At 43.0% G+C, this 24,885-nt stretch overlaps 1 protein-coding gene across 1 annotated transcript in view; it reads left to right on the top strand.

The window, feature by feature from the left end:
- The window catches only part of TEX14 (testis expressed 14, intercellular bridge forming factor), a 98,995-nt gene that overhangs the window by 48,029 nt on the left and 26,081 nt on the right, over nucleotides 1-24,885 (top strand). Inside the window, exons 10-21 of the mRNA XM_042783296.1 lie at nucleotides 4,944-5,095; nucleotides 6,067-6,257; nucleotides 6,654-6,804; nucleotides 8,245-9,038; nucleotides 12,440-12,546; nucleotides 14,886-15,011; nucleotides 15,225-15,310; nucleotides 16,247-16,516; nucleotides 17,196-17,296; nucleotides 19,648-19,767; nucleotides 22,495-22,561; nucleotides 24,687-24,771. Coding sequence (XP_042639230.1) covers nucleotides 4,944-5,095; nucleotides 6,067-6,257; nucleotides 6,654-6,804; nucleotides 8,245-9,038; nucleotides 12,440-12,546; nucleotides 14,886-15,011; nucleotides 15,225-15,310; nucleotides 16,247-16,516; nucleotides 17,196-17,296; nucleotides 19,648-19,767; nucleotides 22,495-22,561; nucleotides 24,687-24,771 — 2,250 coding nt within the window. The remainder of the gene's footprint in view (nucleotides 1-4,943; nucleotides 5,096-6,066; nucleotides 6,258-6,653; nucleotides 6,805-8,244; nucleotides 9,039-12,439; nucleotides 12,547-14,885; nucleotides 15,012-15,224; nucleotides 15,311-16,246; nucleotides 16,517-17,195; nucleotides 17,297-19,647; nucleotides 19,768-22,494; nucleotides 22,562-24,686; nucleotides 24,772-24,885) is intronic.

The raw sequence follows: 24,885 nt of genomic DNA, 5'->3' as shown, positions 1-24,885 counted from the left end.
TCTTTCTCTTTTGTCCCATATTGGTAGAGATCAATAGTTGCATTTTGGATGGCCACTCACAAGCTTTTAAGATCCCAGACACTACTCATGAAGTTCAGATATAGAACATTGTCTTTGTGAACTATGTTATGCCAGTTGACTAAGTTGTCCTCCGAGATTATGGTCCTAAGTCTTTTGACCCAGTAAACCAATCCCATGTGTTATTTAGATATTGTCTAAGACACTTGACTACTAATCAAAAGGCTGGCAGTTCAAACCCACCAGCCACTCCTCGGAAGGAAGGCTGGGCAATCTACTTCTGTAGTGATACTGCCTCAGAAACCCAAGGAGGGGTTGCTACGAGTCGGGTCCCACTCGACGGCATATAACAACAAGAGGTTGCCTTCTTAAGGAGCCCTCGTGGCATAGTGCCTAAGGCATTTGACTGCTAACCAGAAGGCTGGCAGTTCAAACCCATCAGCCACTCCTTGGAAGGAAGGTTGGGCAGTCTACTTCCACAGTGATACCGTCTCAGAAACCCATGGAGGGGTCGCTGTGAGTCAGATCCAACTTGACGGCAGTGAGTTTAGGAAGACTTCTTAACTCTTCCCCCACGTGGTTTGTTACATATGTGGATATATATACAGCCCACACATACATATACCTACAGATACACCTATACATGCACATGCATTTACTTGCATATGCTTCTTATCCATATTTATTTTTGGTATCTCTCTAGTTGGGCGGGTTGGTTTTGTTCAATGGCAATGTCAAGGGTAGTGCTCCATCTCTTGATGTAAAAGAGATACAACAGTTTCTCTTACTCTTCAACTCCTTAATGGAATCTTTAGAGTTGGAATTGAACTTGGAGTTGGTGTCACATAGCTGCATCCAATGTAATTTTAGTGATGTCAAAGCTGAAGCCTAGAAAAGTCTCAGCCCTAGAGTGACAGCCAGAAAGGAAGGATCCCCTGCCATAAGCTAGATTTAACAGAGAAAGAAGGAGGGATTGTGAAAAAGGAAAGTGAGAGGTAGTGAAAAAGGAAGGATATAAATCCTGGTGATAAGTGCCTTGCCCCTCAGCAATGCAACTAAAATGTCAGTCAGAGCTTTTATAACAATACCATAATCAAAAATCTGTCTCAATAGTTCATATACATTTGGTTTCACAGCACCAATTACAATCCCAATAATGAAAAGCTCTTCTCCCATCTCCTCCCCGTGACTCCCCCTTCCTTCTTATCTATATATTCCTGTCTGTCCGGCTTTCCCTGCTATGCAAATGCTGCCCTTCTGATCTCTCACAGTTGATTAATCTAAGAGGTACATCTCCCTGGAGTAGGTGTTCTGTTCAAAGGCCTTTCTACTGTTTGGCTGAGAGTAATCCAAGGAAATGAGTCCAGTTCCAGTCCTGAAGGCTAACCTGGGGCCATAGTCTCTGGGCTCCACCAATCTCTATTTGACCAGTAATTCTGGTCATTTTTTGTGATTTTGAATTTTGTTCCACATTTTCCCTCTCACTCTATCCAGAAACTCCAATTTTGATCCCTTTCCAAGTGGTTGGCATTGGTAACCAGACACCATCTAGTTCTGTTCTCAGAGATGTGAAGGCTGTCACATAGGTGATTTTTAAAGGAGCACAGTACTTATAGGTGATAGTATTTTTTGAGCCAATTTATTAATGAGCTACAAGGTGACCTCAGGGTTAGTTTTGGTTCAAGATTTGAAGAGTATCTCAGGGCAGTAGTCTTGGGAATCCTCCAGTCTCAACTAGTCCGGTAAGTCTGGGTTTTGTTTGTTTAGGAATTTGAGGTCCTGTTTCACATTTTTATCCCATCCTATCAGGATCCATCTATTCTGGCCCTGATTAGAATCTTTGGTAGTGGTAGCTGGGCACTATCTAGTTCTTCTGATCTCAAGGGAGATGAGGCCATGGTTCATACAGAGTGTTTGTCCTGTAGACCAGTTTCTTCTCTGAATGTTTGGTTTCCCTCTTTCTCTTTTGCTCTGGATGAGTAGAGACCAGTAGCTGTATCTTAGATGTCTTGGAATAGTCTTACATTCATTTACTTCATTCAGTACTTACATTCAGTACTTCAAGTATTGAGGCCCTGTTGCAAGCTCAGGGATGCAGTGGTATAAAAGACAGAGAAAGTGCCTACTCTCATGGAGCTGACTCTCTACCATGGGGGGAGAAATAATAATAATAATAAATAAATGAATGAACAAAAAATTCAGATAGTAAGTGCTCTGGGTAAGGGGAGGGATGGTATAGAAAGAGTCTGTGACCACCATGATAACATTAGGAAAAAGGAGGACACCAAATTGTACACACAAGATGTAGATGACAGATGCTAACACGAACCAGTGTATCCACAATACTGCATTACCATTAACACCAAACACCAGGCTACAGATAAACACATAAACATCTGAGAAGATCAGCTGGGGTTCACTGAACAGGACTATACTCTAGACCAAGGATAAATTCAGCGCAGGCTAACCTTGCACAGATACCAGTGATACAAAATACCCACAGTCCTTGCAGAAACAACAGAAGAAGACATAGAGTAATCCCTCACAGACCCAGATACTGTGGGAGAGAGATCCAATGGATCTACTGTCTCAGGACCATAGTACTGGGGGATACCAGACTCAATTGGCACAACAAAATACATAAAAGTCTTGTTCCTCATCCTGCATTGGTGAGTATCGACTGGGGTCTCAGAAGCTTTCAAGCAGCAATCTAAGATGCAGCTAAAGGTCTCCTATCATTGGAAGTGAAGAAGATTGCAAAAAAACCAAGGGCCTTTGGAAGCAATCAGCTCTAGGAAATGATGGCCCTCGAGACTAGAAGAACTAGATGGTGCCTGTCTACCAGTGTCAACCACTCAGGAAAGGATCAAATCTGGAGATTCTGGATAGAGTGGGAGGGAAAACGTGGAATAAAATACAGAAACTCAATAATGACCAGAATTACTGGCTGGATGGAGTCTGATGAGACCCCCAATACTATCGTCCTGAGATACATTCTGGGCCTGGAATAAAACTCACTCCCAGGGGCTGGCTCTCAGCCCAATAGTAAACAACATGTACACATAGACCACTCAACTCAGGGTGATGCACCCACATACTCTATGGAAATGCATCCTTTGGAGCAATCGACCAAGGGGCACCAGAGGGGCAATATTCGCACGGAGGAAATGCAGGCACACAAGAATGCATAACTATGAAGGGCACGGGGGCAAGGGTAGGAGACAGGTTTACTGGGCAGAGAGGGAAGGAGACTGGTTTAGGGTTGGAGATGGTAAATGGGGAGTGAAACTAAATGTACATGTAATGTTGCATGTAAAGCAAACTTTGCTCTGTAAACTTGCACCTCTAAAGAACAATTAAAAAAAAAAAAGAAAAGGCCCATAGCTTTTACAATGATTTGAAAGTTGCATGTACAAGTGAAGGTGATTGTGATGAATAATTTGTTACAATTAGGGTTTGGTTTAATAGTTTCAAAGTGAGGGCAAGTTTACATGACATTAAAGCAGGGGCTCAAAGATGGTAGCACCCATTCAAAGATGCTGGCCAACTGCATCACTTTGAATGTGTGTGGCTCTCCAAAGTCTTCCCTGTAAAATAAATAAATAAATACAAATAAGTGCTCTGAAGCCTGTAAAACAGATCTGCTTCAGATTATATGGTCAAGGAAGGCCTCTCTGAGAGGGGATGTCTTTTGTTCTAATACCTCAGTCACAAGAAGGAGACTGTTTCAGGATCTGTGGTCAGGGCATGCTAAGCTGAGGAAGTCACCAGTACAGACACTGGAAGTGATAATGTGCTTGGCATGTTAGGGAGATTGAAAGAAGCCCCCTGGGATTTGAGTGGAGTGGGTGAGCAGGAGAGAATGGCTAGATAAGATGGGAGGGTGGGCAGGGCCTGATCAGGTAGGAATGGTAGGGGATTGGAGGTGTCAGAACATCCCAGAGGTAGCATGGATTAGCTCAGAGTCTAGCTAGTTATCCAAAAGCTCAAGGAGGTTGCCAGCCATTCTTTTTCTTTCTTCCCTTCTTTTTTAATTGTGATTTGGGTGGAAGTTTACAGAGCACATTAATTTTCCATTCAACGGTTGATACACATTTTGTTTTATAACGTTGTTTGGAATTCCTACAATGTAACAGCTCTCTGCCCACTTCCTCCCTATGGTTGCCTATGTGTCCTTCTTTCCTATGCATTCCTGCCCTCTGAGCTATCTCCCTGTGCAAATGCTGCCCTCCTGATCTCCTGTGGTTGTTTGTTGTAAGGATTTTACCTACCTGGTGTAATTCTTCACCACATAACCCTGTCAACTCTTTGGCTGGAAGTTAAACCAGCCCAAAGTGAGTTCAGATTCCAAGCCTGAAGGGTGACTAGGGGCCATAGTGTTGGGGGTTTCACCAGTCTTTATCAGACCAATAAGCTTGGTCTTTTTTTATGACTTTAAATTTTGTTCCAAATTTTTCTTCCACTCTATCCAGGATCTCCAGTTTTGATCCCTTTCTGAGTGGCTGGCAGTGGTAGTGGGCATTATCTAGTTCTTCTGGTCTCGGGGTCAATGTAGGCTGTGGTTCACATGGTCCACTAGTCCCTTGGACTAATTGTTTCCATACGCCTTTGATTTTCTTCACTCTTCTTTGCTCCAGACAAGGAGAGACCAGTTGTTGCATCTTAGGTGGCCACTTGCAAGCTTTCAAGACCCCAGTCACTACTCACTAAAAGTGGGATGTAGAACAATGTTTTTGTGTAGTATGTTATGCTAATGGAGCTTGTTGTCCCCTGTTACTATGGTCCTGAACACGCAGGCCCTGCAACTCATTCCTCAAGGTGTTTGGCCAGCTAGTCTTCAGAAGCAAATGCTTCACAAGTGCACTGTGTAGTGATCATAGTGGTGTTTTACAGCATCATCCCTGCCTGTGTGTTTTCTTCTGTAGCCAGGACAGAGGTGCGTACAAGGACCTGCCTCAAGTTCCCCTCCCCACCCAGCTATATAACTGGGCCGCTCCGGAGGTGATCTTACAGAAGGCTGCCACGGTGAAGTCAGACATTTATAGCTTTTCTATCATCATACAGGAAATTTTAACAGGTAGGCCAAGGAGTGCATTAATGGTTGACCAAAGTCCCTATTCTTAGATTGGATTTTTTTCCTCAAGAGTAGCTTAGTTTTATGAAAATGCGAGATGGAAACTTCTCAGTGGTTGTGTGGATGTCATAAAATGATCTTGCAGAAATCTCTTTCTTTTAATGTTCCTTAAGACCCTGTAGAACCCACCCATTGGCTTATCAGTGATAATGCATCTAATCCAAAGCAAACTTTTAAAAACTGAGTGCCACTTTAGAACTTGTTAATGAAGGGGAAAGACCTCTGAGAGTAATCTTTGAAACCAAACACATTCAGCACCCATTTTATGCATAAGCAGTGTCACTGGAAGAAATGGAAGTCCTCATGGGAAGAAGGTAGTCACATATCTAGAGACAAGGGTATCGGTGCTGAAGGTGTGTGGGTGTGTGCACACACACACAGTAGACACATTCACCAAGGGTGTGAGGGAGAGTCAGCTTCCCTTAGTAGTTTTTACAACCCCAGAGACAAAACCACACCTTGTGACAGATGCATCATATTGGTCAGCAGGGATTCCATGTGTACGTGATGCTGACATTTCCTATTTCTGGAACAGAGAGGCCTCACTGGTAAATGGGCAAAGTGGCTTCTCAGGTGCAATTGAGTTCCCTAGGTAGTTTCTCTGGGAGCTCTGGTAGCATAGTGTCTAAGGCACTCGACTGCTAACCAGAAGGCTGGCAGTTCAAACCCACCAGCCACTCCTTGGAAGGAAGGTTGGGCAATCTACTTCCGTAGTGATACCGCCTCAGCAACCCGAGGAGGGGTCGCTGTGAGTCGGAGCCGACTCAACAGCACATAACAACAGCAGCAACAACAACAGGTAGCTTCTCTGCTAGGAGAAACTGATCTTTAAAGGGGTTGAATGACTTGATTAAAATTACTCAACTTCATTCAATTTCTTAATGTTACTCCTTCCTATGACTTTTTTCTTATAGACGACATACCCTGGAATGGTTTAGAAGGCTCAGTTATTAAAGAAGCCATAGTCTTGGGAAATAATTTAGAAGCTGATGTCAGGCTCCCAAAACCTTACTATGATATTGTTAAGTCAGGCATCCAGGTCAAGCAGAGACACCGAACTATGAACCTTCAAGATATCTTGTATATTCTGAAGAATGACTTAAAGGTAACCCCTGAAGTTGTTGTGTGTTTATTTCTGCTTACCTGTCTCAAGGGAGTCAGGAGTTAGAGGCCAAGGGTCACAGCTATAAGAGTTCTGGAACATCCCCATTTTGTTACCTCCTTTCTGTGTTCCTGAGATAAGCCTCATTGCTTAACTTTGTGATAAGGGCAGCAAGGAACTGAGGAGGGGGAGCTGGGAGGCTCAACAGTGCAGGGACATGCTGTGGGTTCAATGTTTGGCACTTATCATTAGAATTTGAAAAATATTTCTAATAACAATGAATTAGCTAATTAGAATTGTAACCAGTCTACCCTGTATCTGATAGGTGGATCTCTTTTTGAAAACATCATTAACATTCAGACGACTGCAAATCTATACTTGACAATATTTGTCTTACAGGATTTTATTGGAGCCCAAAGATCTCAGCCAACTGAGAACACCAGAGTACAGCAATATGAGCCCTATCCTGATGCCAGTGTCTATCTGGGATTGACGTCAGAGCATGGGAAAGAGCCCCCTGACTTGGAAATAAAAGAACTAAAGGGATCCGGTATGGTCTTAACCCACAGGCTAAGCATCATTTTGACATGATATGTGTTCTGAGAGTCACATGAGCTATAACTCATGAGATTTTCTGAACTGTAAATGTAACTTATGCCAGTTAAAGATGATACTTTAGAGGAAAGTCAAGATCCTTAAAATCATTAAGTTAAACAGAGCTAAGCAGTCACAACCAGTTTATTCCCAGCATCATTACTCTCAGGAATTTATCTTAAAAATAATATTTTAAAAAATTGAAAATAGTATTTGTTCACAGTAGAAAATTTAGAACAGTATACTTGAGAGAATTACTTAACACTTTAATTCTGACACTTAGAAATAATTTATTAAAAGTTTGGTGTTTTCTTCCAGTCTTTTTTTCTGTAGCCTTACTACTTTTTAGTATATTTGGAAACCTTGAATTTAGAGCTGGAAAGGACCTTGCAATCATCTGGCTCAGTGCCTCATATTACAGAAATGAAAACTAAGGTTCAGAAAAGTGGCGGCTGCTCAGGGTTGCAGACCTTGTTAGATAGCTTGAACCTAGGCTGACATTTCATTTCTGCCTCTTTGCAACAGTGCTGGAGGCCAATGGGGGCGAAGCTCTCATTAGTTTGACTCCTCCATCCTATTCTGTGCAAGCCATATACTCATCAACCAGGGGTGAAGGGTGGCCAGTCCCAGGGTTATTTTTTGAGATACTATTCTTCCCACGATGCAATGGCTTCCTGAGCACAATCTTAGCTTTTTTTTTTTTTTTAAATTGTGATTTGGGTGACAGTTTACAAAGCAAATTCATTTTCCATATAGTAGAATCTTAGCTCTTTTTATCAGATACTTACTAAGAACATAACATCAACTGGCATAAACAGTCCAACTCGTATGTATAAAGAAAGCTATGGATGTAGTCATTAAGGTTCAGGGGCCTGTAGCTTGTATGTGTGGACAGTTATGCATATTTTGAGCATACTATAGATGAAGTTTAAGGAGCTCTAGTGGCATAGTGGGTAAGGCATTTGGCTGCTAACCAGAAGGTCAATGGTTCAAACCCACCAGCTGCTCTATGGGAGGAAGATGAGGCAGTCTGCTTCTGTAGAGATTTACAGCCTTGGAAACCCAGTGGAGGTCTCTATGAGCTGGAATCAACTCAGTGGCAGTGGATTTGGTTTAGGGTTTATAGATCAAGCTTAGCACATTCCCCCAAGATTTCGTCCCCACTGAAATTTTTTCCAAAAATGGAATTTTTGCCTAAGTAAGAAATACCCTCTCACTTATGGGAGTGTATCTGGCAGCATTCTGAACCTAGGAAGGGATTGGGAAAAGAGAAAGCATCTCTCTGCTTTCTCATGAAACTGAAGCAACAAGCCAAGGCTGCTTAGCTGCTGGATGTGAGCACTAACCAGGTGCATGTTACTTTCTAAAAAAACCTCATTATTGATTTTTTCAACAGGTAGTCAGCTTCATTCACCAAAGGGTCACTTTTCCCCCACTGAGGAAGCAGTACTAGATGCTCAGGCCCCAGATCCAAGTCTGGTGGCCAAGGAGACTCAGAACCAAGGCTCTGATTCTTCTGTGTCATCTGTGGTGGGAGATATCAGGAGCCCAAGTACAGGTCAGGTGAGCCTCTATAGCTTCGAAATCAATGAAATTTACTCAAGCTGCTTGGATGTGGGAGATGATAAAAAAGAGGATCCCCCAGGATCTGTTTCATCTCTTGAGGGGGATAGACCACCCCAGGGAGATGAATTGAAGTCCATGGAAGAAGAGTTGGACATGATGGAGAGAGAGGCATGCCGTCTTTGCAGTGAAGATGAGAGCCCTTCGGAAACTGAAACAGAGCTCTCCATTGAGGACTGGGATTCGGAGGATAGTTCTCTTAGTTCATCCAGCGTGCATGAGTCTACCAAAGAAGCCAAGGTCATGGTGAGCAATAGGTCTATGACTGATGAGTACCTCAGTAAGTGTGTGCTGAACCTGACGATTGCACGGAAGTTAATGTACCAGAATGATGATTTGCTGAAGAGTACCCAACAGAAAATCGATGAGCTTGCAATGATGCAGAAAGAGCAGGCAGAGCACTGGTCTTTGTGGATGACTTCAAGAATGTTTGCAGACATTTCTGATGTACCATTAGCTGTGGGTCCCCCAACTTTGACCTACATCCCTCCTATCATCTCACTGTCAGGGGACCAGAAGCTGGATACTAGTGGTCATTCCCATACTCTAGCAAGGTCTCCAAGGACAGTGCAAGACTTTCAAGGAGGACACTTTGACAAAAGAGCCAGGAAAGGAAGTGACTATGGCCGGAAGGCTTTCATCCAGGTCTCTGAAGAAAGCCCTGGGGATCAGTCAGAGAAGAGCCATCAGGTAAACCTAAAAGGTGGGAGGCAAGGGCAGCCCAACCCAGACCTGATGTGGGTTTAACACTGCCCCTAACCTGTGTGAGGGGACTAGCATAAAGTTGCAACTAACTCATAGCAGGGTTTTCTTGGCTTTGGGAAAAATTCCATTCCTCTAGGATGGAATTTCAATGTAGATATTCTCCACTTCTCATTCCAATCCCAACACACAGCTCTTACTCCTTACTGTTCTCTGTAAAGAATCATGATGAAATGGATGAAATTGCTGTTTTTATAGGTTAAAAACAATCAATTTTTTTTAGGTTCTACTTATTATGTAAACTATCTTGGGCAAGTATTAATTCCCATCCTAAATTACCTTTTCATTCATTTAGTCATTCATTAATTCAGCAAACATTTATAGAGCCAGAGACTATATCCTCTGGATCCAGATCCCTGGATATGATGATGAATGAACAATAAGCTTTGCCTATGAATAGTTCAAACACTGGAGATGGGGGGACACTCTGGTGGTCAAAGAAGACACCTCAAAGGAGGTGAGAAAATGTCACAGGAGTTGGCCTGAAAGGTGCAGCTTGAGACTTAGAGAGACTGGAGAATGGTTTGTCTGTGAGTTTCTCAAGGCAAGCCCCAGTCTTACTCATTCGGTGCCCCAGCACTCAGCATAGTGCTTGGCACGTGGTAGGTTCTCTGTAAATGGTCACTGAAGAAATGTGTAAATGAGGGAATTTGGACAGGTTCACATGTAGAGAGCTGGCTGTTCTTAGAATCACAGAAGTTCAGATAGATTATCTCACACACGTAAAGCTCAAGCTCAGTTACTTAAACTTCCCAAGGTCCAGTGGCATTTTACCAAGAGTGGAAGTAGAGCAGGAAGGGTCTGCCTGTTGGAAGGATTTTATCACCTACATTGTTTTGAATTGCTGACCCATAGTGATAAAAAGCACACTAACTTTTATCGGGGTTTATCATTGTTTCAAAATTCTCTGCCTACAACACACTCCTTTATTGCCTGCACAGATCAGACAGCTCCCACTGCCCCTACCACTTGCTCTGCCACCGCTGAGTCCACAGCTGTTTAGGTGCAGATCTCCTAACTCCTAGTCTAGTGTTCTGTCACTGCGCCATGCTGAATTCCGGTGAGGCTGCAGGCCTCATTTAGAAAATGTAAAAAAGCTTTGGCATCTGTTTCATATAAAGAAAAGGCACAAAGAATTTACTTAGACCCTAATATTTCTGTTTCCATTGAAAATTAGTGTTTTCGAGAAAACTATTAACTATAAACTAATATAAGTTACCCATTTTCTTATATATTATGTTTTGGTTATCTATTGCTGTGTAACAGACAAGCCCAAAACTTAGTGGCTTAAAATAACAATGGTTTCTTATTTCTCTCAATTTTGTGGGTTGGGAATTTGACAGTGCTCACGTGGCATTGGCTGTTGTGTGCAGATGGCAACTGGGCTGGGCTAGAACATCCAAGGCGGCTTCGTTTATGTGATTGGTGCCCACGGTGTGCATCCGTGTGGCCACTCTCTGCACCTGGCTTCTCATCATTCACTGAACAGTCTCTCCCACCCTTCTCCACAGCAGGGCAGCTGGCTTCTCAAGCACAAGCAGAAGCTGCCAGGCCTCTTTAAAGCTAGTCCCAGCCGTGGTCATTGTCACTTCTGCTTTCTGTCCATCAAAGGAAGTCCCAGGCTAGCCCAGATTCAAAGGGAGGCGAAATGGATTCTATCTCTTGGTGGAGGGAGCAGAAGTGTAGTCCGTGAGTGTAGGAACTGATGGCAGCCGTCACTGAAGACCATTTACTAGCACATATGCCTATGTATGGGAGCTCTGGTAGCAGGGCCTAAGGCACTGGACTGCTAACCAGAGGGCTGGCGGTTCAAACCCACCAGCTACTCCTCGGAAGGAAGATGGAGCAATCTACTTCCGTAGTGATACTGCCTCGGAAACCCAAGGAGGGGTTGCTATGGGTCGGGTCTGACTTGATGGCACATAACAACAACACAACATGACTATGTATAGAACATTCATCTTTTCTTTAAAAACTCTACTGTTTTTCTAACATCATCAGAGAATATGGTATTTCTACTTAAGTGAATTTTTCTGACAATTGAAATTTATTTCTCTAACTTCTCAATTCTGAAAATTGTAGTCATTTTGAATGAAGCCATATTGTCAACTTCCTTTTATTCTAAAAGCTCTGTTGAATATATTGTAAATATATCCTAAGCTTTCCTTGGTGACAGTTACATTTTTCTGACTCTCCTGACACAGAGCTGTCTTCCGCTCCTGCTGCAAGGCATCTGCCCCCCACGGAGCCCTCTGCACTCATGCTTTGGGGAACTTGTGATGGTTTTTACGCTTCTTCTCACTTCTAGATGCCTTGCCACCTCCCCAAATCCCACCTTTATTGCCTTAATTTATTGCAGGCTAGGGAATATAATTAACTGAGTTTGTCATAATTATGTTACAATTGGAATAAGCAGACCCAAAAGGCTCTTTTTTGATTAAGAGCATCACCTTCAATATTTTTAGTTTATACTATTTATACTATTTCACTCCTCAGAAGGAAGGTTCGGCAATCTACTTCCATAGAGATACTGCCTCGGAAACCCAAGGAGGGGTCACTATGAGTCGGAGACGACTCGACGGCACATAACAACAACTATTTCAAAGTATCATGATGGCCTTCATTTATTTTCATAGCATCCCCACTGGTAGATTTGTGCAGATATTATTGTCCCCATTTTATGGATGGAGGACACTGACACACTAGACTCTCCTAAGTTAGTCTGAGGAAGTCTTAGACTAGAACCCAGGGTCCAGGACTCCTGCCATGAAGCTCTGCTGCCTTAAGAATCATATAGGGAAAGAGTGCTCGGAAAAGTTTATTGATTTTTTTTTTTTTAATCTAAAAATTTATTTTACTATGAAGCATTTTAGTAGTAAAATTTTAAAAAATTTGCTCTGTAGTGTTAGAAGTTGGACATATTGTGCAAGAAACTCAGCCCTTAAGTTTTTAAATTGTTGATGTCTATTTTGTCTGCACAAAGTCATTCTTCACTTGCATTGTTTCTGGACTGGGTTCCCAGGGACCACCATTTCTGGGTGAAAGACTCCAGCTAAGAGATTAATTCCTACATAGGAAACATGCCAAGGGGATTCATTTTGAAAAGTGTGATTATTTCTGCACGTTTAGCAAGAATGGCTGTGAGGATGGAGTGAGGAGAAGAACTCTCTCTTCAAAGCACTGACACATGTTTACTGCTTTTTAAGCTGCCAACTCTCTGTGGCTCTGGAAAACAGAACACCGGTGAACAGTTTCACTCTACTCAAGGAGCCAAGAACAATTTGGACAGAAGCAGGAACCCAGATATCAATAGGTAGGTTACATGTTTTTATTGTTCTTTGTGTCACCAGGCCATTGGGCTCCCATGTGACCCTGAAGCCACTTCATGATGTCCTAGTGATAAGTAGGTTCATGAGGAATGAAGAAAAGTCATATAGAAACAGGTCTTGGCAGATCCTCTCAGTTAAATGAGCAGAGAAGAGCAGTGTGCTGAAAGCTTATCAAAGATAAAGTGGCTGTGAGGTTGATCAGACAGAACACATCAACTGTCAAAAGCAAAACAGCTTGCCTTTCCCAAATTGCCCAGATTGTTTTCCTTAGAAATGCCAGGTATTCCATTTGACTGGCCTCCAGCAACCAAAGTTTGAAAACCAGAGCTGCTCAAAGTAAGTGTCACTGACTGGAGGACTGGAGGACCGGAGGGGGAGCTGAACAGTCTCACAGTTACCCTGTGCCCTCTGACTTCAGGCAGAGAAGTGATGTGGAATGGTTTCAGCACCAGTCACTGGAAGGAGAGCCTATATCTACACTTGGTTTTTCAGAACTTATGTCAAACCAATTTTATTTTGCATAGAGGGAATTATTATTTTTAAAATTATTTTTTAAGGTAAACTAAGTATAGCAAATTTAGTTTTTCTCTGAGCAAATGAGAAATGGCAGCATTAATCCACAGCTTAGAGGTCCATTCTAAAGGGAAGATAACTTTGGTTTCTGCTCATGATGCCTGAGACTGATGATGAGTATGCTGTTCCCCTCATGCTGGGAACTATATGAAAGTGGCATCAAGGCCAAGGCCCAGTCACTTTCCATTAGTGTATTTTGTTTTTATGAAGGGACTTAGTGAGGAACCATCTCACTGGCATCAGAGGGTTTGACACTCAGGCCATTCATCAAAGCAGACGAAGTGACACTGTAGCCATTCCATGACAAAGAAGAACTTGTAGTTGTGGCCTCCCCTGCCCAGCTTCACCTTCAACTCCCAGAAGAACAAAACACAAGCCAAAGAAAAGTTTTCACATTTTGCCATCTATCCTTCTAGTCTTTTTGTATACATTTTAAGAATAAAAAGTTTAATTATGTACATGTAGGCAATTGTATATCTGACTTTTCAGTTTTCATTAGAACACGAGCATCATTACATGTTATTAAGAACACCCTGTAAACGTATTTTCAAACTGTTGGATTCTCCCCATTATTGAATACCAGGTTGTTTCATTCTTTTTTCCTATTATGAGCAAGGCTGCATGCAGTGACTATAGCTTTTTCTGCATTTTGGATTATATCCTTAGGATAGATTTCCACAAGTAGAATTGCTAGGCCAAAGGGTATATACAATTTCAGGACTCTTTAATTGACGTTGCCAAATTGCTCTTTAAAAAAGAAGCCCCTCAGATCTGACCTCTCTGATTCAACAGTCTGTTTACAACCTGGCTGGGAAGTAGGGCATTTTAGGTAATTGATACATATATATGCCACAGATCATACATTTTTGAAGAATTGGTTTAGTAGGTGCTAGTGTAGTGCCTAAGGCATTTGACTGCTAACCAGAGGCTGGCAGTTCAAATCCACCAGCCACTCCTGGGAAGAAAGGTTGGGCAATCTACTTCCTTAGTGATACTGCCTCAGAAACCCAAGGAGGGGTCGCTGTGAGTCAGATCCAACTCCATGGCAGTGGGTTTTTTTTTTTTTCCAAATACATATATAAGAACTCTGGTGGCACAACAATTAAGCGCTCGGCTGCTAACCCAAAGGTTGACAGAACCCACCTGGCATCTCCACAGGAGAAAAGACCTTGGCACTCTGCTTCTGTGAAGATTATGACCCAGAAAACTCTGGAGAAGTTCTGCTCTGTCATAAGGGATCAGTATGAGTCAAAATGGACCCAATAACATCTAATAAGAACAACAAAATTTAATGGAATATTTAGAGAGAAAAAGATGCCTTTATTTTGCAGATGAGGAAACCAAAACCCAGAGAGTAAAGGCTTGTCAGAGTCAGACAGCTAGCTAGGAGGAGGCCAGATCCCTGACTCATTGAAGTTAGGCTAAAGGCCTCCGAGTGTTCTTTTGAATCACCAATGCCTGGAGGCCATCTTTACAATGTTAGCTACTGTGTTAGCACTGATTTGTGGGGGCCTACTCCCAGAGATTTCTGAGAGAAGGGCAGAAACAGTTACTTAACCATCACCTGGGTTCTATGGCCTTCAGGGACAGTAACAGCCCAGGGACCAGGAATCTGTCCTGTGAAATTGTTTTAAATGTGTGTTTCCTCTACCTCTGAAGATGTCCTATGAACATTTTTAGAATCATGCATCTGTACTTGGTAACTGAGTAAACCTTAGAGACCTTCAAGCCCAGGCCTTTCATTTCTTAGTCAGGGAAAGCCTAGAGAGTCCAGTGTCCCGGCCAAAGTCACCCAGCGAAACAGTGCGCTCTTCACGGTGTCAAGCCACCTGCAGGGACATCTGAGATCACCCAGCAGTGTTCAGGACTCTACCAGGTAAGGAAGGAGCTTTGCGTCCTGAACGTTGGGAGTGTCTGGGGCCCTCTTGTGGTGGGCACAAGTCAGTGCAACCCAGGAATGACTCAGGGAGTAGGAGGCAGTTCTTCTGGGTAGGATTGTGGACCCAGCACTGTATCAGAAATGTGAGCATACTGATGTGTTTGTGTCTGTCTGCTCCCCACTTCTACCCAAAACACTTATGCAATTTAGGATCAGTATGGAATCTGTGTCTTCTAAAATCTGTAATCCAAAATCAAGAAACCATGAAGATGAAGAGGTACATTTAAAATGGAAATGTAAGTATAAATTTTTGTTAGAAAAAATTAAATTTAAGGTATATTGCTAACTTCTGTCTCCTGATAGACTACAGAAGGGAAATGCTTTTTTTTGTTCTAGACTTTAGAGGAAATATTTATAGTATAAACAACAACAACAACGAAAAAACACACTCACTGCCATGGAGTCAGATCTGACTCATAGTGACCCCTTCTTGGGTTTCCAAGGTGCTATCTCTATGGAAGTAGATTGCCCAACCTTCCTTCTGAGGAGTGGCTGGTGAGTTTGAACCGCCAGCCTTCTGGTTAGTAGTCAAATGCCTTGGGCACTAAGCTACCAGAGCTCCTATTTATAGTGTATATATATGTATATTACATAGCAAGTATAGTAGACCAAGAATATATAATACATAGCATGTGGTGTTACTTTAGCATATCCTGTGGACATTATCCTTCTGTATCAGTCTCATCATGTCAGGTATGAAAGGATGCAGCGTCTAGTGCTAAGTGACAGTAGCAGGAGTGTAGAACATTTGGAATGAAAACACACATATAAACACATACCCTCCCAAAATATGAGTTCAGTACAGCCTAGAAAGGATAGATAACCTTAGAATCCTTTCTGCTTGTCACTACAGACTGGAGACTTCAAATGTAATTTCCTTGTAAAATCTCCATAGCAAGAGGGTCCATCTAACTTTTCTGCTGCCTTCCAGTCTGGAATTCAGCAACAAGGACTGTTGTTTAAGAAACAGACTGAAATTTTGCCCTTCCCTGGCTCTGTCATCAGTTCTCCTGTCAAGCCAAACAGGGCCAGTGAAGGATGCTGTGACCATAGAAAGGCAGTTATTGTGATGATCTGAGCTGTAACAGTATTACATCACTCCTTAGGAATTGGAACCCCCTCCCCCCAATGTACACCATGATGTTTTAAATGCTGCTTTTTCTTGTGCTCAGCGGAAGTGAAAGAAATGGCCGAGAAAGCAGCTGCTGGGCAGCTCACAGTACCTCCGTGGCATCCTCAGAGTAGCTGGGCTTCAGAGGGTGAGGCTGAAAGCCAGCCCCTTAGCTTGCTGCAGCCCCCAGCTCAGGACCTTGAGAACGTGGACTGGCAACAAGCACTAGAGTGTCCCGGGGAAAACGACAAGCCAGGAAGGAACAGTAAGCGTGACAAAACGGACAACACTGGCCAGCCTGGGGGGCAGCCGGGGCCTCGGAGCTTCACCAGTAAGTTCACTTGTGGGAATCGGGATAGGTGAGCTCTGTGTAGTCATCAGCTTTCAAAAATAAGTCAACCTCTGGCATATTTCCTTTTCTTGGTCCTCTTCCCTTTCCCACTTGTCGAAAGAAAATGAAACAATCTCCATATACAGTCCTGGGTCCTGGTCCTGGGTCTAACCTGGCAAGGAATTGAACTTTTCTTACCTAGGGCACCACTCCTTTGCATTGCATTTTAAGTTGGACATACATCCACTGGCTCCCAGAGACCCCATGCCAGACCAGCCCACAGTCAAATGACATGCATCATCATCACCATACAGTTAGAGGTAAAAACCGTAGGCTGTGTATTTCCACCTGGTAATTTGTCTGCTCTCAGGGCCAAAGGAGGAAACATCTAATGTGATCATTTGTCTTAGGCAGAAAATTTGTTGCCTTGGGTATTTTTGGTATTTAGAATCTGTTCCTTGTCAAACATCCCTCTTGAATGAGTAGAAAAAAAGTCGATGACCAAAGGCTGTATTTTGGGAGCGACCAAACTAAGTCTCCACTCTCCAGACCTAACCAACATGTGGGACCTGGTCACCCTTAGCAGAATACACACCCTTCTCTTCTCTCATGCCACCTTTTGCCCCTTCCAGGGAGTATCACCGAGTGACTTTGGCCCTGGTTGTGTTATACTTGTTAGGTGCCAGGCAGCTGTCCCTTGGAAAGAGTGAGCAGCCAACACATAGTGGGGCCTTTCAAGCAATGTCTGATGCATCTGTGGCCATCGAGAAACCTTGCAGCGTAAGTAACATGTCCTGGAGAGCCCCGTTGACCCCAAGGACCTGAGAAAGTAGAACTGACTTGTTGTTAGCGTTATGACGCTAAATCATATCTACAGTAGTTCTTTTTGGGTGGAGCATGTGCCTTCTTGTTTCTGATATGAATAAAGCCATCTTCCTCCAGTACCTAATACCTTTTTTTTTTTTTTTTAATTGTGATTTGGGTGAAAGTTTACAGAGCAAATTCATTTTCCATATAGCAGTTCACATACACTGTTTCTTATAACATTGACTACAGTTTACCACAATCAGCAATTCCCCTTCCACTTCTTCCCTATAGTTACCGCTTCCCTGTGTCCTTCCCTCCATGCACTCCTGCCCCTTGAGCTGTCTCCCTGTCTATACACAGCCCTTCTATTCTGCCATGGTTGTTCTCTCCAAGGAGTGTATCTACCTCATATAAATATTCACCTCATATGCCTGTCTTTTGTTTGGCTGGAAGCCACAGGTGTGGGTTCAGTTCCAGACCTGAAGGACAGTTGGGGCCATAGTCTCAGTGGTTCCGTCAGGCTCTATCAGACCGCGAACCTAGTCTCCCCCTCCCCCCTTTTTTTTTTTTCCAAATGATTTTGAGTTTTGTTCCACATCGTTCTCCTACTTTATCCAGGATCTCCTACATAGATCCCCTTCCAAGTGGTTGACAGTGGTAGCCAGGCACCATCTAGTTCTTCTGGTTTCGTAGTCATATAGTGCCTAATACCTTTTGCATGAGTTCAACTCAGTGTGTTTTATATGTTGGGGCTTGGAGAACACAGACGAGGGTCAGATTCAGCTCTTGCCCTTGAGCTTATTTTCTAGTAGGGTAGGTAAGGCCAACTCTTAAAGCCCAGTGTGAGATTAGTTACCAAAGCTCATGGCCTAGCAGGTGCCTGAGGTCATATTGGATGAATGGAAAAGCAAAGCCAGGGTTGTGATGACAGTGCTTTCGTCAAAACGTACTCTGAGACCCAGTTGAGGTGAAGCTCTCAAGACTCAGGTGAAGGGATGTGCTCACGCCTGACAACTGCCCCTCAGCATGATTTGTGAGGGCCAGTCATTCCCTAGCATTTGTACCAAGGTTACCGCCTTGCTTCAGGGGTTTAACACACCCTTGAAGCATGGAGTCAGCCCCAGTCCAGCTACATAAAGGAACTAAAGTTTTTTTTATTGTCATTGACTAACCTTGAAGCATGGAGTTGGGCCCCAGTCCAGCCAGATTAAGGAACTAAAATTTTTTATTGTCATTGACATCAGGCCATAGTCATTTAAAGAATAAAAACAGTTACTACTGAGAATAAAACATACATATGTAATTGTGATATAATTAGAGGTCTTTTGAAGAACATAGTATCCTCCGTGAGGACAGTTTATTCTTCCTCTCACGTGAGGGCAGGGGGAGCATGCCCACAAGAAGCATACTTACTTGCTTGGCTGGAGAAGCAGGTCTAGTCAGGGAAGTGCATACACGAAGAGGGAGGCCGGGCTTTCCGAGAAAGTTCAGTTTATTGTGAGAAGTAAAGGGTGTAGTGCCTGTTAACTATGCAGGCAGGGCAAATGTGTGGCAAAAGCAGTGTCCAAGGAACTGAGTCATAAAACTTTTGTAGAGGGATGGCTGAAGGTGAGGAGGGAAGCCAGTCATCTGGCTAGGTGATGATCAGGCCAGAAAAGGAAAGGGTTGAGCAGAGATGTGAAGGAAGAAGTACTGCTTTTTAATTTTCTTTTCATTATTGAGATTACATCACTATTTCTAAATCATCCTCCTTCATTTGCCTCTAAATGGGGACTACTTGAGGGACTGCCAAATTCTGAGCCTCCTCAGCATCCAGATTGGGAGCATGATGCCGACATGTGGACTCCGTCTACACCCTGGAGAGACAGGTGTTTCATTTCAGTCCCCAGCTTAAACTGGGTAGAGCTTTTATCTTTTTTAGTGTATAATATATATATAACTAAAACTTTGCCATTTTAACCATTTTTAAGGGCACACTTCAGTGATATTCATTACATTAACCATACTGTGCAGCCATGACCCTGTGCACTTCCAAATGTTTTACATCACTGTGGCCTTTCTCCTCACTTAGTCTCTTAGAGTAGAGAAGTCACCTGACCCCTACTTATTCCTACACTGGACTCAGAATGTCTCACTTTCTCCCCATGGGCTTCCAGGAAGATGAGCGGAGTTAGATGGGCAAACAGGGAGAGCTAGCTAGGAAGAGTGCCACAGTGATTGCTGGGTAATTTTAGATAATGTGGTTATTAATACTGTGTCCAACTATAAAGGGGCTTGTTCATGACCAATGGCAGCTTAAGAGTGATTTCTTACGTTATTAATAGGATCAGTGTGTGCGATCAACTTGTTCATCAGAGTCTTCTGAGGACATAACAGATGAGTTTTTAACTCCAGAGTATGATGGTTTTTACTCCTCAACTGGTCAAGAAAACTTAGCTCTAGAGGTAAAATCATCACAGTTCAGGGTAAAGTATGTTTTCTGCTTTCTCCATTGCCTTTTTCCTTTTTGAATCATTTTTATTGAGAAAAATAGTTTGCACATACAAAAGTATAATGTTCGTTCACTCGTGGTTTCAAGGAGCTGTGGTGGCATTGTGGTTAAACCATTTGACTACTAACCATATGGTTGGCAGTTCAAACCCACCAGCTGCTCCACAGGAAAAAGATGAGGCAGTCTGCTTCCATAAAAATTTACATCCTTGGAAACTCTATGGGGCATTTCTATTCTGTCCTAACAGGTCACTATGAGTTGGAATCAATTTGATGGGTTTGGATCTGTGGTTTTACATATGTTTTGATGAGCCATCGGAGAAATAGATTTTTAAGGAGTGGTCAAAAAAAAAAAGAGAGAGAGAAAGAATGGTCATGTGCAGTTTGTCCTAAAATTGTGGTCCTACATTTGTAAGAACTCTGTACTTTTTTAAAAAACAAAAAACAACTTTTATTCATGTTGCTTAATTCACATATCCTCCCTGTGGGGAAGAGAAGGTTTCTGGTAGTCTTGTGGGTGAACAGTATTCTTCTGGGTGAAAACCTGGCATCATAGGGCGTTGATGCAGAGTTGCCAAGGTTTGGTGGTGGGAGAGCCACTGGGACTGGAACCAAGGGTTCAGCCCCCAATCTGAGACCGTCCAGTACTCCAGCCTTTCTCCAGCATCTCTCCTCACTTTTGCAAGAACCTTCTTCCACAGAGTATTTTTATTTGCAAAATAGAATTCATTAGATTTTCTTTTCTTTCTTTCTTTCTTATTATTTTTTAAATTGTGATTTGGGTGAAAATTTAAAGAGCAAATTCACTTTCCATATAGCAGTTCACATACACTTTGTCTCATGACATTGACCACAATTTACCACAATGCAATAGCTCCCCTCCCACTTCCTCTCCATAGTTACTTCTTCCCTCTGTCCATCCCTCCATGCACTCCTGCCCCCTGAGCTGCCTCCCTGTGCATAAGCAGCCCTTGTTTCTCCCATGATTGTTCTCTCCAAGGAGTGTATCTACTTGAGGTAAATTTTCAACTCATATGCCTGTCTTTTGTTTGGCTGGAAACCACAGGTGTGGGTTCAATTCCAGACCTGAAGGGCAGCTGGGGGCGATAGTCTCAGCGGTTCCACCAGACTCATTAGATTTTCCTATTTACTTATATAATTGCCTCCTCTCCCCTATAACCTGCCACCCTGTTAAGGTCTTTTACCAACATGGAAGATGTGGTGGAGGAAAGGGGGATTGTAAATGTCAATTGCAGCATTTGGCTGAATAAGAAGAATCTAGTGATGTATTCGACGGCAAATAACAACAACAACAAACTGATGTATCCCAATGTATAATTTCCACTTGCCTGTGCTTCTGCAAACCGTCAGAGCAGTTTTCCATTATTAACAACCCTTTAAACATTATTTTACTGTGAGCAGCCCAGGCCATTAAGAAAATCTTCTTTATTAAAGTTTAACATAGTGAAAAGTGAATGGATCTTAAGTGTACAGCTCAAGGAGTTTCCCAAAACTGAACCCAACCATGTAACCATGTAAACCGAGATCAAGAAACATCTTTCTTACTGCTATCAAGTCGATTCTGACTCACAGCAACCCTACAGGACAGAGTAGAACTGCCCCATAGGATTTCCAAGGCTGTCATCTTTATGGAAGGAGACTGCCACGTCTTTCTTCCACAGAGAAAGTTTGGTGGGTTTGAGCTGCCGACCTTTCTTTCCACTGGCAGTTGAGTGTTTTAACTACCGCATCACCAGGACTCCTTGAAACAACATTCCCAGTCCTCCAAAGCCCCCCTCATGCTCCCTTCCAGTCACTGCCCCCCTCCTGAAGGAACCGCTGCCCCACAGGTTAGTTCTGCAGACTGGGCCATCTTTTCAACCTTTTTGGCTATTCTGATAAAGCTCCAAGAACCAAGACTTATTTTTAAAATTTAGTTTATTGTTGTTGTTGAGAATATACATAGCAGAACATACTCAACACTTTCTACAAGTACAATTCAGAGACATTGATGACATTCTTCAAGTTGTGCAACCATTCTCACCCTCCCTTTCCAAATTATTCCTCCCTCATTAACATAAAGTCACTATCCCCTGAGTTTCCTATTTACTCTTTTAAAGAGTTGCTGTTTGAACTCATATAGATAGTTCTTAAAAGACCACAGTGCTCAAGGCAGACATTCTTTATTAGTTAAGCTAAACTGTTGTTTGGTTTTAAGAAAACTTCAGGGGGTATTTTTGTTTTAAGATTTAAAGATTATCTCAGGGCAATAGTTTTGGGGCTTCATCCAGCCTCAATGGATCCAGAAAGTCTGGATTCCATGATAATTTAAAATTCTGTTCTGCATCTCCCCCCTCCCTTTTGATCATGATTCTTTTATGGAATCTTTGATCAAAACATTTTTGGTAGAAGTTTGGGACGAGGAGAGGATAATGATTTGAAGAGGGGAAAGGTCCTCAAAATGGGAGGAAGGCTTGTTTTATGGGATGGGGAGAATGTAGTACAAATAAATACTTATTGTTTGTGGTGAAAATTTCTTCTTTTTTTTTTTTTGTAAAAGATGCAGGTACAGTGTGTAGATTTTCAAGGTTTAAGAGTACTAAGAAATTTTCTCCACTTTTTGATGATATGTCTGCCTCCAATGAACCTCCTTTCTTTGATCTTCTTTCATTCTTTTGTAGACCTCAAGTCCCATAGAAGAGGCCTCAGGAGGAATACAAGGTGCACTTGCTCAACCTCATGGCTCTGGTAATAAACCTTTAAGGCAGATTCCTTTGAGAATCACTTGCCTTCACTTTCTGTCAGATCGTGGATATTTAGAAATGGAAGAGTCCTAAGAGAAAACCTTTGATTTTACAGATGAGAAAACCAAGGCTCAGTGATTACCCCACAGATTGAATCCCTTCCTCCTCACCAGCTTCATGACATCTATCATGTGACGTAGACCTCCCCTTGTATTTTATAGCATAAATTATAGTGGTGACTTTTCTTTACCTCCTGTTTCCCACTAGATTCCAGGCTCTTTGCTCATTTATTTTTGCTGAACTGACCTGAGGGATTTACTTAAATCACATAGCTTATTATTGACAGAATAGAAACTAGAACTAGGTCCCATGTCTTTCCCTGCTCTGGAAGGCGGAGTTTCACCATCATTTTCCTCTGCTTGCTTAGCATCTTAGTAGAGTTAACGATAGCCAGCAGTGCAGCAGGTACAGCATTATGGCCAGCCCTTGGGAGGCCTTGGGTTCTATATATATTAGTAGCTGCTTTCAGTCTCATAATAAGTTAACTTTGGATCAGAGCCAGGGCTGTAGCACAAGACAAGATATAAGTGAACTCTTGGTTTTGTTACTAAAGTCCTGAATTATCCACCACCGAGCCATGTCACTGTCCACAGCCGTGGCTCACTACTCTGGACCCAGGGAGGGTCCTAAACTTATTCTTTTCCTCCTGTTCTACACTCCCTGGCTTCCAGCTCTCACCTGATTCAGGCCCCCACCAGAGTGAGGAACATTTAGCAAACTGTCAGCTTTTACGTGAACAATTAAATTCCAAGGATAATATGTATTAGAAGTCTCCAGACCTGGGTCTTGGGCCACCCACCTCTTCAGTGAACCTCTGCCCATGATCACCTTCTATGTGGGCCTGACCTGTATTGGCCCCTTTGCTAGCGTATGGAGGAGCGTTAGGTGGGGTGGGGAAGTTGTAGGGCAGCGGGATCAGAACACTAGGGCCAGTCTGACCGATGTCTGAAGCACACGAAAAGCTTCTGCTTTCTAGTCTTCTTTCAGCCCTTCTCTGCTCTGCTTTCCACCCCGGACTGTGGTATCCCCCTCCACACCAGGGGGCCCCTGAGAAGCACACAAGGCTCCAGGTCCATGGATATTTTCTACATGATCTTGAGTAGTCAGTTCACCCCAGGGTCCTCCCTTCCCCTCCCCTTCCCTCTCTCCCTTCCCCTCCCCTTCCATAAAGTAGAGGAGGGGGCCAGATGCTAAAAATCTCTCAGTTCCCGTCCAGTGCAAAATTGTGCTTAGTTTATGCTTTCTAGGTATTTTGCTTTTTAAAAGAGGGTCAAAGGAAGGGGAACCCCAAAGGCCTCTCTGCTGGTGGGGTTCTGAGCTCTTGGTACTAGCTGAAGGTCACTCTGTCCTGTGAGCTTTCCTAGTGCTCAGTAGACTGCCTGGGCCTAAGTAATGTAGGAGAGAGGGTCCTGGGCAGTGGAAACTGGGCAGGCTGCTCTACCTGCCCCTTCTCTAGAAAGCAGGGCAGCACAAGGATGGGAAGGAAAGTGGATCCTGGCCCCGTCTAACTGGAGGTCTGCAAAGCATCTTAGGGAAACAGAGAGGAAGAGCTTCAGATGCTTGATGCCAAGGAAAACAGAAGACAGTTGAATTAGCTCCTTAGAGCTCAAACCCCACCCCCACTCTGACTCTGTATGCAGTAGTTGATGGCCAGTAGGCATCATTAGCGCTGTGGGAATGCCCAGCTAATGGTCTTTAATGGATAAACAGTCCTTGCTTTCAACGCCCCCTGGTGTCTGTTGACAGGAAACGGGTCAGTTTGCCTTCCTGAAAAGACAAAACAACATTTGTCTCCAGAAATAACTGTGCTGTTATAACTGAAAGGCCAGTAAATGGCTTGATTGTATTTTGAGTGTCAGAATATAGTTCTCCCCTCTGAGCAAGGAAAATAAACTTTCAGGGTAAAAACCTCTTCTATAGCACTTAGTCCAAACCCAACTGGGAAGCACTTTGTTTATCCAGATTATTTCTCATTCTAGGACCAGACCAATGGAAATTCTAGGAAATGAAAATAATAATATGGTAGGTAAAAATTCAGTATAAAAATTAAATTTATTTTATTCTTTCAGGTGAGGAAAGTTTCCAAATGACGGGAAGAATCCTTGGAAAGAATGATGAGATTTTGTCCAAACTTCAGTTCCAACCCATACGAAGGTATGTTGTTGTTGTTGTTTGCCGTTGAGTCAAACCCGACTCATAGCGACCCCTCCTTGGGTTTCCAAGGCAGTATCACTACGGAAGTAGGATTGCCCAACCTTCCTTCCGAGG

This window comes from Orycteropus afer, unplaced genomic scaffold (assembly GCF_000298275.1).
Source record: "Orycteropus afer afer isolate SDZICR_OR568_19922 unplaced genomic scaffold, OryAfe1.0 scaffold00834, whole genome shotgun sequence".
Taxonomy (NCBI): Eukaryota; Metazoa; Chordata; class Mammalia; order Tubulidentata; family Orycteropodidae; genus Orycteropus; species Orycteropus afer.
The sequence above is the reverse complement of the archived record's forward strand: the minus strand, read 5'-3'. Positions and strand labels throughout refer to the sequence as shown.